This window comes from Python bivittatus, unplaced genomic scaffold, assembly GCF_059951505.1.
Source record: "Python bivittatus isolate LINGU-HERP-01145 unplaced genomic scaffold, Pbiv_v1 ctg000580_np1212, whole genome shotgun sequence".
NCBI lineage: Eukaryota > Metazoa > Chordata > Lepidosauria > Squamata > Pythonidae > Python > Python bivittatus.
In genome coordinates this window covers 8,708,062-8,721,700 of record NW_028277087.1, presented here as the reverse complement: position 1 = coordinate 8,721,700, position 13,639 = coordinate 8,708,062, and the positions used below count along the sequence as shown (strand labels likewise).

The 13,639-nt window shown below is 43.6% G+C and overlaps 1 protein-coding gene across 2 annotated transcripts; it reads left to right on the top strand.

Annotated features, from left to right (window-relative positions):
* The first annotated feature begins 640 nt into the window (after positions 1 to 640).
* Positions 641 to 13,309, top strand: TEKTIP1 (tektin bundle interacting protein 1). 2 transcript variants are annotated; one of them, XM_088149525.1, is made up of 5 exons: positions 641 to 1,604; positions 5,192 to 5,348; positions 9,985 to 10,214; positions 11,482 to 11,607; positions 13,161 to 13,309. In XM_088149525.1, exons 2-5 carry the CDS (start codon positions 5,251 to 5,253, stop codon positions 13,304 to 13,306), a joined length of 600 nt encoding a protein of 199 aa, XP_088005651.1. In that variant the 5' UTR covers positions 641 to 1,604; positions 5,192 to 5,250; the 3' UTR covers positions 13,307 to 13,309. The 2 variants fall into 2 exon arrangements, with proteins under 2 accessions (XP_088005651.1, XP_007440673.2); XM_007440611.4 differs by having other exon boundaries at positions 5,067 to 5,348.
* The last annotated feature ends 330 nt before the right edge of the window (positions 13,310 to 13,639 follow it).

Genomic DNA, 13,639 nt, shown 5'->3' with positions numbered 1-13,639 from the left:
TGTTTACTTCCATTCACAATGTGCCATCTTGAGATCATGTTCCTGGAGAAGAAAATGATTTGAATCCCCACCTCTTGCTTTTTATCTGGAGCAGATGCTGTAAATGGGGAGTTTGTGGTGGGATTAGCTGCCTCCAAATCAGTATTCTGTGTGCGTGTGTGTTGTCTCAGTTCTCATATGGGTTGCAAGAGTTGATTATACTGATGCATGTTGACTAGTCATGTGTAAGAAAAACAAAAATCCATGCAAGGGGATAAGATGATACAAATCCCACGATTTGTATTTCTATATGTATTATCTTTTGGCCAGAAGTATATGAAAATTCTGAGACTTTTTGGAATGGGGTGTTTCTGTTTCCTGGTTGGTATGAATGTGTGGCATTCTTATGTAGGCAGTGCATCACATAAGAGGCCATAGGATGGGTTGGGAATGGTACAAAAACTCATATAACTTCATATGTAAAGTTAATGTATCTGGCATTAAAGACTTGTGAATGGAACAATTTATTTTGTCAAGTGTCCAGTATTTTTCAAAGCTGGGTTAAATTGTAAAATCCACTGTCCTTCATTGGGTTATACATTTATTATTAATAAGCAAAATGGCACAAAAGAGTGAATGCTTTTAAATTCTCCAGAATTCATCAGGCAGATGTGACCAAAAATCAGACATCCTAGAATCCAGGGGTAAGTGATACTGTAGACGTTTCCTGTAGGAAGGCAACTATGACAAATGCTTTTCTTTCATTGAAAGATGGTTAACACCTGCTTGTTGCAATAGCTTTAGGACCAGGCAGCTAAATTCTGGTTCTATTTACTAACAGGGTTTTTCTCCTGTCCCTCCGAATGACTAAAAAAGTTACCCACAAGGCTGGGGAAGAGGAATGGGATCCTTGTAATACAAAAGAGAACCTTGTCAGTGAAAGGAGGTCCACAAAAAACAAGGAAGAAGGTGGCTAGTGCTTGCCTTCCATTCACGCCTTGGGGTTTGCACACTTGCCGTTGCTTTGGAAAGATTCCTTCTTCTCATTTTATCATGGTGGACAACGTTTAACTAGAGAATTCTGTGTTCTCGTGTTGGTTCTAGAAGTTAGTGCTTCCTCTCGAGTCTCACCAATATAGAGGAGAGCCGCATAGTGCCTTGTGTTGTGTTTCCTAGAAATTTTGATTGGGGGCAGGGGATTGGGGAAACCCCATCCTTTTGGCAATTACAGTAATTTGCATTGTAACTTTTTTCTAATACCTTGGAGAATTGTGTCATTCGGCATGCTTATTTTATTTGTATTTAATGAATCTTTAAAATCGAAGTACAGTTAAAAGTGTAAATATTAGCTAATATTGATTATTTAATGAAAACTTTTAATAACAATAGCTTCTTGCCATACATTATTTAAACTGGATAACAACGAGTCTCAAAATTGTTGGTGTACTGATCAATTTTGGGAACCCTAACATAACTCTGCATTATTTATAGATTTCAGAGTTTGACTCTTGGGTTAAGTATAACGATAATAATCAGTTTCACTTTCACTACCTACTAGATCTATTTCTCACTGAGAGAGATGTGATTGAGAACTGCTGGAACCGTCTCTAGCGTAGCAGCTTAAGGTGACTAATGAACATATGAAATGGAAGCACTTTCACTTAAAAATTGCTCCCCTCCCTTCCTCCTTGTGCCTTGACCTTGGTGCCCATGACCATAATCCCAAAGGATTTCTTTGTTTTAGATATGCTGTACTGTACTAAGTAGAGCAGGATGAATTTAGAAGGAGGCCAGACTTTCTGATCTTTGGGTATGATGCCTCTGTTCGCACAAAACATGGTTCAGCCCAAACCAAACTGCATTATATCCTCATACAATACCTGTGCCTTTGAATGGTGGCTTACAATCCATGGTTTAAGGCTTACTGTATTGTGAGTATCCAGCCATTATGACTTAGTAAACCATCATTAAAAGAATTCTTTAAAATTTGAAAAATACTGTACCCTTAAAAATAGTAGAAGAGATAATAATTGCAGACAGCCTGACATTCTATTATAGTTAACGTGGGAAATGAAAAGCTCTTCATTTGTTCTAATCATCTCAAAATGTTAAATGTACACCAGGTTGCTTTTAGTTGCTATAGAAAAAAAATTCAAGCTTCCATTAATAGAAGCTTGCAATCTGTCACGGAATCTGTTGGTAGCCTCGTAGACACTGATTCCGCACATTGCATTTGTGCCATAATAGGATCTGTTTGTTTTTGGTTTCTCATGCTGTGTTTGAATTTAGCCACTGTAGTTTTTTAACCGTAGTTATTCATTTAGCACAATGTGTCAACTGGGTTGGATATGAACATTGGATTAAACCATGAATGCTTTAACCATAAATTGTTGAGTAAGCCTTAAGTGATTGGTTTATACAACAGTAAGCCATAAACCATAGTTCACATGCAGGTATGGCCAGGCTCATAACATATTATGCCAAAGCTTTTGATTGATTTATTATTATCTGCCATTAATCAGTATGGGCTCTTAGCAGCCACATAGACAGATTTTCTCAATGAGCATCTGTCCCCAACCGAGTCCTTCAGTCTTCCAACAATGTACCCATTGTTACTGTAATTATCCATAACTAAAACTGTATTATGATTTAGGGTGATCTGTGAATCAAATTCTTGTATGCATCTTAGTGCTATTTCATGCCCAACCTATCTTCTACCAAGCAGTTCTGGTTTGTTCTATAGCAAAACTGTCTAAGGCTTCCTCTGTTTGTTTTTGATGCCTTCGAGTCAGTGTTGACTCCTGGCAACTGCCTGGACTAGTCCCTGGCAAGATTTTGAAAGTGGTTTGCCATTGCCTTCTTCCTAGGGCTGAGAGGGTAACCGGCCCAAGGTCACCCCACTGGCTTGTGCCTAAGACAGGACTAAAACTCACGGTCTCCCGGTTTCTAGCCTGGTGCCATAACCACTACACCAAACTGGCCGTCTTTAAGTCTTTCTCTAGCCCATCTTGGGTTCCAGTTGGAGAAGATTGGTTTAAGGTGTCACTGAAAAGTGAGGTTGACCAAAATTCAATCACATTTCAAATGAAGCTAACCTAATTAATATATACATTTCATTAACATATCACTTCTCTCACACACATGCATTCAAAATCTGTTTATCAGCTAACAGACTGAAAAATCTGCATAAACAAAGAATGCTCATAGTTTCTTCTTGCATTGCACGCTCCTGCCTTTTCCTTCAAGGTGGTTTCAAAGAAGAGATTGAAGGCTATTTTAAACATGTGATTTCCAAAGCAGAAATGTATAATCCATGGTTTGTTTAGATATAACTTATTGAATAAATCCTAGTTGCCTGGATTCACACAGCACATTTAAGCATAAATCATAGTTTAGAAAACACAGTGGCTGGGCTTAGTCAATAAGCTAAACCAAAATGTGATTGGCTTGATTTTGGTTTAGTGTGCCATATAAATCTAGCCGCTGAAATAGACTGCATTTGTAAACTGTTTTGACTCACTTTAATTTATCCGAAATAAGATGATCACATTCAGATAGCATGGGAATCCAAAGTGGAAATGGATACTTTCAAACTCATGGCTGTGCCAAAAAAGGAAACATACAAGCCAAGCTAGAGTCCTTCTTTTTTATGCTAAACTGTGTCTATAAATACAAGAGCCTTAAAAAAAATTGGCCAGAAATTTATAGCCAAAATATGCTAAACAATTTGTTTCCCAATGAGAAAGTCTGAAAAATAATGGAGAACCTATACTACTGGGATGCTGTTCCTGGTGCCCCGCGTAGGCGGATGAACCTACAACTCCCAGCGTCCCACACTGCTGACCGTGCTAGCTGGGATTGGAGTCACAGGTTGAAGGGTCACAGGTTCTGCATTCCAGTCAAACGAGGTGCAAAGAATCCTATGTAGTTCTGCCATCTTACATGTCATTTGTAAGGCTGGCATTATCAGTTCTGCATGCAAGACAGCTTTTCTCACTCTGGCCCTCTCCATGTGTTAAATTATGACAGGTTATAGGGTGTTGTAATCCAAAACATCTGGAGAGCACCAAGTTGGGGAAGACGTTAAATGGATTGGATGCCAGTTAGTACCAGCCAACTAACTTGACTTTGTATCAAATATTACATCATATGAGCCTTGTCTCTTTTGATCTTAATAGAGAGTGGTTGACAACACCAGCAATTAGTATCATAACTAAATTGACTTTTTCGTCTGCTCTGAAGAGATAAAAATGCTTAAGCAGAGTACATAAGATGCTCAGATGCAGGAGAAGACAAAATCCTTTGAACATAAAGTCATTTTTTTTTAATTGTGGAAAGTTGCAAAATCTATTGCTAAAATAACATGGAGTCACAAGTGGGACTATGCTGTGGGTTGCTTATCTCTGGCTTACTGAATAAGCCACAGTTATCTATATTTATGCAACACTAAGCCAGAAGCCATGGTTTACAAATTGCACGCTTAGATTCAGAGATCTGTCAAGCCCTAAAGATCTGAGCAAAATCAAGGAAGCAAGAACAACACAGATTTCAGTAAATACCTTTAATGCTCGCCTGGGGTAAATGCAGAACCTTGGAAAGTGTAAGACAGTGTTTCTCAAACTTGGCAACTTTAAGCCTGGCTGGGGAATTCTGGGAGTCGAAGTCCACACATCTTAAAGTTGCCAAGTTTGAGAAACACTGGTGTAAGAGGAATTTCCCACCCACATTGATAGGGTGTTAATTTAAAGTGGAATCTTCTGGGATGATTTAAAATGCTTCTTCCCAGATTTCTCCCCACCTGGGCTAAATTGCCATTTATGAGATAAGTGTCAATTGACTTGGCTTCCATCTCATGTTTGTTGGTGCCTGTGTTCTCTTCCACTCCTTTCCCAGCCTCCTCACCATTTCTCACAACGTCACACCAAGCCCCAAACAGATGTATGAATGCAGCCAAAGCAACCGCAAGCAATGTCAGGCTGGGGAGGGAGGACGGGGGAGAGGACGCTGTCCCTTCCTCTCCTCTGTGAGAATTGGGGACCATTCCTAATCAGGATCTTCTTTTTCTACCCCTCTCATCGCCCCTCCAGTCCTTGGGAGCCTAACGCGCTCCATCTTTCATTGTCTCCATGTTGCCGCGCCAGTTGCTAAGGAGATGGTTACCAGGAGGTGTGCAGGCCAAACAATGACTGACTCATCCTGCTCTTACATTCAGCCAAAGGGAAACTCTCTTAAGCTGGCCTGGGCTGCAGGAGGGAACATCATAGGCTTGCAATGGATTTTCGTGACCTGGCGTACCAGGATTTGGTATTAAATCGCCCGTATGTCCCTCAAAGCACCTTAGAGACTGACTTCCCCACTCCGCTCTACAGGTGAGTGTCTTCATCGTGGCGCCACCACCGCTGCCGCATCCTGAGCTTTATTTGACAGGGAGAAATGGCCTCCTTGCGTTGTCTGATGTTCAGATTTACTCTAAGGCAGTGTTTCTGAACCTCGGCAACTTTACAATGCGTGGGGTGCAACTCCCAGAATTCTCCAGCCAGCAATGCTGGCTGGAGAATTCTGGGAGTTGAAGTCCACATATCGTAAAGTTGCCGAGGTTCAGAAACACTGCTCTAGGGCAATGTTTTTCAACCTTGGCAACATTAAGATGTGTGGACGTCAAGTCCCAGAATTCCCCAGCCAGCATACTGGCTGGGGGACTCTCTTGACCACACCCTGCAGCCATCCCCTGGTAAAATAAAAAGCCATTTTCCCATGCTCAGAGGCACTGAGAGAGAATGCCTTTCCCACCTCACTCCCTGCAAATGAAGCAAATAGGATTATTAAAACTTAAATTGAATTGCTTAAATTCACTGCCTGCCCAATTCCAGTGGACTCTGGAATATTAACTCTTGGAATATTTAGCACAAACTTTCTGACTTTTTAAAGAATGAGATGAAATGAAGAGAATTTGAGCCCAATCTGGGCCCAGTCCTGGACCTCAAAACCCTCTTTAAATCAGCAACACTCTGCACTCAGGGTATTTTACATAAGTGTCTCTGAGCATGGGAAAATGGCTTTTTATTTTTATTTTTGCCCCAGCTTTCCATGGTTTTGTTTTGTTTTTTGAGCTCCTAGCTTATTGCAGGAATGCATTCTTACCAGGGTATGGCTGCAGGGTGTGGTCAAAAAAGTCAAGATGGTGGCTGCGACAGAGTGATCAAAGCTCCACCTGTTTGTTACGTGCATCATCAGAGCTTTGATCGCACGGCCCCCATCTTGACTTTTCTGACCACAACTTTCGGACGCTCCTGATTCTTACAGAATGGACTTTGGATCTTGCAAATTTGCAACCACCTCACCATGCCTTCACCTCCCGCCCAGTGATTTGCCTCCCACTCTCAACAGGATCGTTCCCCTTGTGGAGCTTCCCACAGGCATATTTCAGGGGCTCAGATAGCTTGTAAGGCAAGGAAGGTCATGCTGCGGACCTCTCTTCCCAGATGCTGAGCACCACTTTCGTCCCCAATGGTGGATTAAATAAGTGGAAGCCAACGAGTTCTTTTTTCACTCCGAAGTCCCATTGTTTCAAGTGATGTGGTCCTGGAGACTTGCAGTGGGAAAATGGGTATCTGTGTATTTCATTTTGTCGCAATTATTGCTTAAAACTGTTGACTCTGCTGTTCAGCTCTGAGAAGCCAAATGCCAGATGAACCACCCTTTCCAAAGAATAAATAACAGATGGAGCAAAAGGGAAAAACAGTTGGCTCATTCACTTTTGCATCCAAACTTTTTTTTTTTTGGCTTGGCTTTGCTTTGCTTTGCTTTGCTTCCCACTCTTTATGAAATTCTGGATTATAAGCAATTAAACTACTCCCACAACAACCCCGGGAAGATAGGGTAGACCTTTGCACATAGGAACCCAATCAGCAGTAGCCCTTCTGGGTCAGAATAGCCCTCTGAAACCTTCTCTTAGTTTCCTGCAGTGGCCAACCAGATGCCTTTGGGGTGCTTGTAAGAGATGGAGACATCTGCTTCTCCTAACATTGTTTCAGGGTTGGTGGCCTCCAACTCAGAGGGAACCCCTAGCCCTCAACAGACCGGCCCTTTGTGGATTTATCCAATGCCTTTAGCTTCTGGCCATCACCACATCTTTTGGTGTTGAATTCCACGGATTTAATTATGGAAAGGGTTTCCTTTTGTCTGTTTTAGCTCTTGCAATCACATTCAGGAACTCATCCCTGGTTTTAAGAGGATGAGAAAAACTTCCTAATCAGGCGGTCAGGGGAGTCAAAAAAGGCAAGATGGCAACCACAATCATGTCACCAAAGCCATAAAAAGGGTGGGGCTTCAATTGCATGGTTGGGGCTACCACCTTGACTATTTGTGACCCGTTCCCTGTGGACATCCCTGTTCCTTTCTCCATGGCATGAATGATCGTGTGTGCCTTGATCATGACCCCCTTTTTCCCAGGCTAAAGCGTGTTCAGCCTTCTAGCCTTTTCTTGAAAAGAAGCCACTGAAGGGCCCTGATCTTTTTAGCTGACTACTTCTGCATCAGTCTATTATGTCCTTTTCTAAGTGTTTTGATCAGAACTGTATGTAGTATTCCTGATATTAATTGATTGATTGATCATATTTATATAGCCGCCCATCTCACAAAAAGTGAGTCTGGACAGTGTATAACACTCAATTTAAAAACCCATAAATACATATAAAACAATAATGAAAACTATGAAAACTATTTAAAAAAAGTTTTACTTTGTAAGCTGCCCAGAGTCACTGTGTGTGAGTTGGGCAGCCATGTGAATTTTCTAAATAATTAAATAAAAACACGCACAACAGGAGAGGATGATGTCAACTGTAGTAAGGGAGCCATCGCAAAATCTCCTTGGTCCCCTGGGACCCCCACTCCTGATCACATAGCCAGGTCTTGAGGGACTTGCAGAATGTTAAGAGGGATGGAGCTAATCTCACTTCTGGGGGGAGAAGTTTCCACAAGGCGGGCGCCACAGCAGAGAAGGCCCGCCTCCTGGGACCCGCCAAATGTAATTCCCTGGCAGGTGGGACCCGCAGCATGCCTTCTCTGCCAGATCTGATGGGACGGGCAAATGTAATCGGGGAGAGGCAGTCCCTCAGATAACCCGCCCCATGCCATGAAGGGCTTTAAAAGTCAAAACCAGCACCTTGAATTGGACCCAGAAGCAAACCAGCAACCAGTGCAGCTCACGGAGCACAGGTGTAACATATGCCCTTCTTGGCGCACACATAACTGCCCTCACCGCCACAGTTTGCACCAACTGAAGCTTCCAGATACTCTTCAAGAGCAGTCCCATGTAGAGGGCATTACAGAAGTCCAAAGAAGGAGGTGACCAGGGTATGAGTGACAGTGAGCGGAGCCCTCGATGCAGGAATGGGCGCAACTGGCGCACAACCTGAAGTTGTGCAAAGGGTCTCCTAGCACAACTGCCACCTGCTCTTCAAGTGGGAGTCTTGACTCCAGGAAGACCCCCAAATTGCACACTGGGTCTGTCTGGGGCAGTGCCACCTCATCCAGCACCGAAGATGGCATAATCCTAGAACCGGAAGGCCCCCAAACCCAAAGCCACTCAGTGTTGCCAGGGTTCAGCTGAAGCCCGTTGCTCCCCATTCAGACCCTCGCAGCCTCCAGGCACCAGGATAAGACATTCACAGCATTGCTTAATTAAGAGATTATGATATTGATGATGCCTCACCTCATGGCGACAGCTGAGCTCGCCCAGCGGCCTCATGCGGATGTTAAAAAGGAGAGGGGAGAGTAGGATCCCACACGGTAGGGACTGAGAGCGGATCTCTCCTCCCCAATCATCACTGATTGGAATTGACTGAAATTAGCCCCAAAGAAAGGAGATGAACCAGCACAACTCCATGCTGCCCACCCCCAATCCTCTGAGCCGATCCAGAAGGATACCATGGTTGATGATCTCGAAAGCTGCAGGGAAGTCAAGTAGAGCAAGGGTGGATGCACAACCCCCATCCCGCCCTCGCCAGAGATCATCCAAAAGTGCGACCAATGCTGTTTTCATCCCATATCCGGGCCTGAATCCCGACTGAAAGGGATCCAGGTAATCCAGATAGGAACATACTACAGGTTTATCTAGGTGCATTACTGTGCTGGCAATTCTATTTTATTATTAACTTTATTACAGTCAATTAGAGTAGTACAATATTAAAAGAAAAGGAAAGAGATGAAATATGTCCAATCCAAATAAGGGATTATATATCCAAAAGTATGCTAGTCAAGGTACTTATAGATTATAATTAAAAAATCATTTACAATAATTTATGCACCATGGCTTCAATCGTCCTGAAATTACACCTTATAAACCATTAAAATTAAGAGTTAATATTGGTTTTTGAATACATAAATATAGAAACACAGAATGCTTATATCAATTGTTCACAATAATACGTCGGCTCTTAAGAGCTGCTGCACAAAATCTTGCCACCTGCACTGTAACGTTAATCCACCCAACTTTGAGGAGAATTTGAAGATATTCGGCATCCGGTCGGCCAGGATATCTGCTGATCGTTGGAGAAATAAATTTTGTTTGTAATTCTCTATAAAATGGACACCGTAAGAGGACATGCCCAGTGGTTTCCACTTCCCCAGAACCACATGGACACAGCCTTTTAACCAATGGGACATTCTATTTTCAGTCTCTTGCCTTAGGATTCCCTAGACTTTTCCAACTCAACAAATCCACGTGAGTGATTTGAGTTCTTCACTATATCTCAATATTTTCTCTCTAATTATGTACTGATAGCTCCAACCCCATTAGTATGTATGTAAAGAAAGCTTCTTTGCTCCCGGGCCGATTACTTTATATTTGCTTCAATTAAGTCATGATTTAGTTCAACCACTTCTCTGATTTGGTTGGCATTGAATAATTAGTATAGTCACTCACTCTGAAATCGACATATCTTCCTCTCTTCTGTTGGCCAGTCATGATGGCATCTGGATAATAGATTTTTCCCCCTTTTGCAGTGATGAGTACCTTTCTCTGAGGGGACCACGGAATGCCCCCGTTGTAAAAGAGTCTGTCCGCTGGAAATTCACTCCTATGGGCTGGGATGCCACCCCTCAAACTTGGTATACTGGTCTGACAAACAGCCACAACCGTGATGCCTGGTACACCATCACCAACCCCGTTGACCGAGAGACCCACCACCGCTGGCAGAGGTCCAATGCCAAACAGGAGAAGACTCTACCACCTGGTGAGTGTTTAGGGGACCCCGGAGAGCTCCAGACTATGCTCCCATTAAGCTTTTTCAGAATTAGAGGTGGGCAACCTGTGCCCCCCCAAGTCTTCTTTTGGCAGCCTTTGAAGCCCCCTCTGACCAATTTGTATTATTTGTAGAGTTGCTATAGGATGTAATACAATACAATAAGATGTAGTACAAGACTTATTTTTCCCTATAACAACAGCCCCCTGTGGGGTAGGCTGGGCTGGGGGAGGGGGACTGGCCCAAAGGCCCCTGGTATCTTCTGTGGCCAAAGGACTAGAACCTGGGTCTCTCCACTCTTAGCCCAGTACCTTCACCACTGGACTATTCTAACTCAGGCTGAGGGGGGGGGGGAACTGACCCAAAGTCATCCAGAGAACTTCTGTGATTGATGAGGGTCTAGACCCTGGATCCCTCTGTTCCTACTCCAGCCCCTTCACCATTACACCAAACTGGCTTTCATCCAACTGTGGGGATTCCAGTCAATACAAGCCAACTCTGCAGTCATTTTGTGCTGCCCTGCTAACATTTGTAAGAACAGCAGTTCTAAAATTTCCCCATTAACACTGCCAGAAAAAGCGAATAAGGGCACTTTCAATACAGGTAGTCCTCATCTTACGATCATTCTTTTAATGACCATTTGAATTACAACAGCACCGAAAAAAGTGACTTATGACTGGTCCTTTCACCTATGACCCCCCATGGTCATGTGATCAAAATTCAGGCGCTTGGCAATCAGCTTGTATTTATGACAGTTGCAACATCCTGGGGTCACGTGATCACCAGTTGTGACCTTCCCAGGGAGCTTCCAACAAGCAAAGTCAATGGGGGAAGCTGGATTTGCTTAATGACCATGTGATTTGCTTAATGACCATGGCAAAAAGGTCATAAAATTGGGCGCGACTCACTTAATGACTACATCGCTTAGCAACAGAAGTTCTGGTCCCAATTGTGGTTGTAAGTTGAGGACTACCTGTAAAGCTTAACTTTTTCCAAATGAAGCAGAAACAAATGAAAATGGCTGTGTAACCCTCCACATAGGCATATCAGGTGTTTTTTTTTTTAAATAGCAATACCTTTTTTTTTTAATGATAGCACTCTGCTCTTTGGCAGTAGATCAACAGAGAAGGTAAAAGTTTGAAAACCATTAAGCTAGGAGCTAAAAAAACAGACATAACCAAATATGGTATCGGCCTTTTCCGCTGTAGCAAAATAATGTGGGCTCACATCTGTGCTTCCCACTCTCCTTTATCCTCAGCTTATGCCCAGCATTTGCGAGAGACAAGCTGGTATGATCCAATCATCCCTCCTCCGTATTCGGATCCTAACACACGATGGGGTGCTTTTTTATGGAAGGATAAGATTGTTCCCGGAAAGGAATATGGTAAGAAGCAGGATGGGGAAGAAGAGACATTGGGGCTTTATAGAGAAAGGCCCAGGCAGGCGTTGCTTCATCAGAGACTTTTAATATTCTCTCTCCCCACCCCACCTTCCTTTTCCCTAATTCTAGACCTCAGGATCATCCAGTGAAATTGACCTGGATAAAGAAAACTTTCTCACACTACTCAGTTCATTTGGGGAATGCGCTGTCACCTGAATGGCAGCTATTTTAGGAGTTTTTAAAAGGGGATTGGACATATTCAAGGAAACATCTTTTGATAACTATTGGCTATGATGAATAAATGTGAGTTTTTTTGCTCAGAGGAACAAGGGTAAAAGGGACCCTTACATTTAAGCCCTGATTAGGGTTATTAACCAAGAAATAGGGTCGGAGGCAAGAAGCTGGATGGAACTTTGGTTTAATCTGGCAAGATTCAGCCTTATGGAAAAGCATTACTACAAATTGGGGCCATCAGCCACAGCAAACCATCTCTCTTGGATTTTTTTAATGCTGGTGGCAAGGAACATGGGAGAGCTGTTGATGATGGTTGCCCCGTAAGCCAGTGTTCTCAACCTTGGCAGCTTTCAGATGTGTGGACTTCAACTCCCAGAATCCCCCAGCCAGCTATGGTGGCTGTGGAATTCTGGGAGTTGAAGTCCAGACATCTGAAAGCTGCCAAGGTTGAGAAACCCTGCCTTAAGCATTCCTTGGCTGTTTTTAGGACCAGCATGCTGGATTAGTTGAACCCCTTTGGATCTGATTCAGAAGTGCTCTTCCAGTTTTCTTAGGCGGTTACAGCATCTTTGGTCTGCTTGCCACAACTGGGTAAAGCAGGATCTTTTCTGGCCACCAGCTTCTCCTATTCATCCTTCTTGCAATGTAAGGAAGTTGGCATTATAGGCAATCCTTGTTTACCAACTGTCTTGTGCAGTGACTGTTCAAAGTTAACTTTGCAAGCAATCCTTGTATTTACAACTGTTGCAGCGTCCCATAGTCATGTGATTGCCATTTGCATGCTTTGCAACCAGCTTGTGACAAGCAGAGTTAACAGAAAAGGTGGAAGTAAAATTCCAAGTCACAGTCACGTGATTTTTCACTTAATGACTGCTGTACTTCACTTAATGACTGGAGGGGAAGTAAGGTCGTAAGCCCACCACAGTCACATGATTTTCCGCTTAGGAACTGTGGTGCTTAGCAATCGAGTTGCCTGTCCCAATTTTAGTCGCTAAGTGAGGACTACCCTATAGGCATTTTGCTGGCACTACCATAACTCCATAATACCTTCTCAGGTCAAGAATGGTCCCTTTTCCTATCACCTGCCATCTTTGAGTTTTTTTTCCCCTTGAGTTGCTGGTCTTGAACCTGGTCTCTCTTGCATGCAGTAGGTGGGCTCTTAAGTCCACCTCCCCCAAGGGGATGCTTCCAGATGCCTTGAGACAACAGCTCCCCAAATTCCCAGGCCACTAAGAGGTGTGATCCACATGCAAGCAAGGAAGGCCACTTAAATTTTCATGGGCCTCTTTTCAACCACAGCCTCCCTTACTCTCTCTTTCCAGTCGTCAACCGCAATCGCTGTGCTGAGGAGCTGAAGGGAAAGCCAGGCTATGTGCCCCACCTCTCTCTCCACACTCCAGTCTTCACAGCAAAGGACTACCGCACCTGGAGGATGTTCAGCCACCAGCCTTCAACCAACAACCAGTAAAGCCTCTTCCCGCTGCTTGGCATGATGTGATAATCCTCCTTCGTGGTGCAAGGTGGGGATAGCATCTCCCCTTTGTGCTCAGGGCCCATGTTGTAGGCCCAGGGCCTTGGAGTGATGTGGCGTGGCAGCGTGCCCCGCAGCCTGCACCATGTTGATGCGGCCAACTCGTCGCGATTGTGCTGTAAAAGGAGGGAGCTGAGAGCGCTTCGCCCTTTTACCTGTGTTTGTTTTCTAATGAAATCGATGGGCAGACAATTCTTCATGTACTTCTTTATGCAATGCAGAAATAACCGGTGGACGTCCCTGCCATCTGAGGATGGGATAACCCCTACT

Bases quoted from the DNA above. Each gene is read 5' to 3' on its own strand.
- TEKTIP1 (XM_088149525.1), top strand. From the start codon at position 5,251: ATGGATTTTCGTGACCTGGCGTACCAGGATTTGGTATTAAATCGCCCG. The intron at 10,215-11,481 runs GTGAGTGTTTAG...CTTTATCCTCAG, and splicing joins GGAGAAGACTCTACCACCTG to CTTATGCCCAGCATTTGCGA. The intron at 11,608-13,160 runs GTAAGAAGCAGG...CTCTCTTTCCAG, and splicing joins TGTTCCCGGAAAGGAATATG to TCGTCAACCGCAATCGCTGT.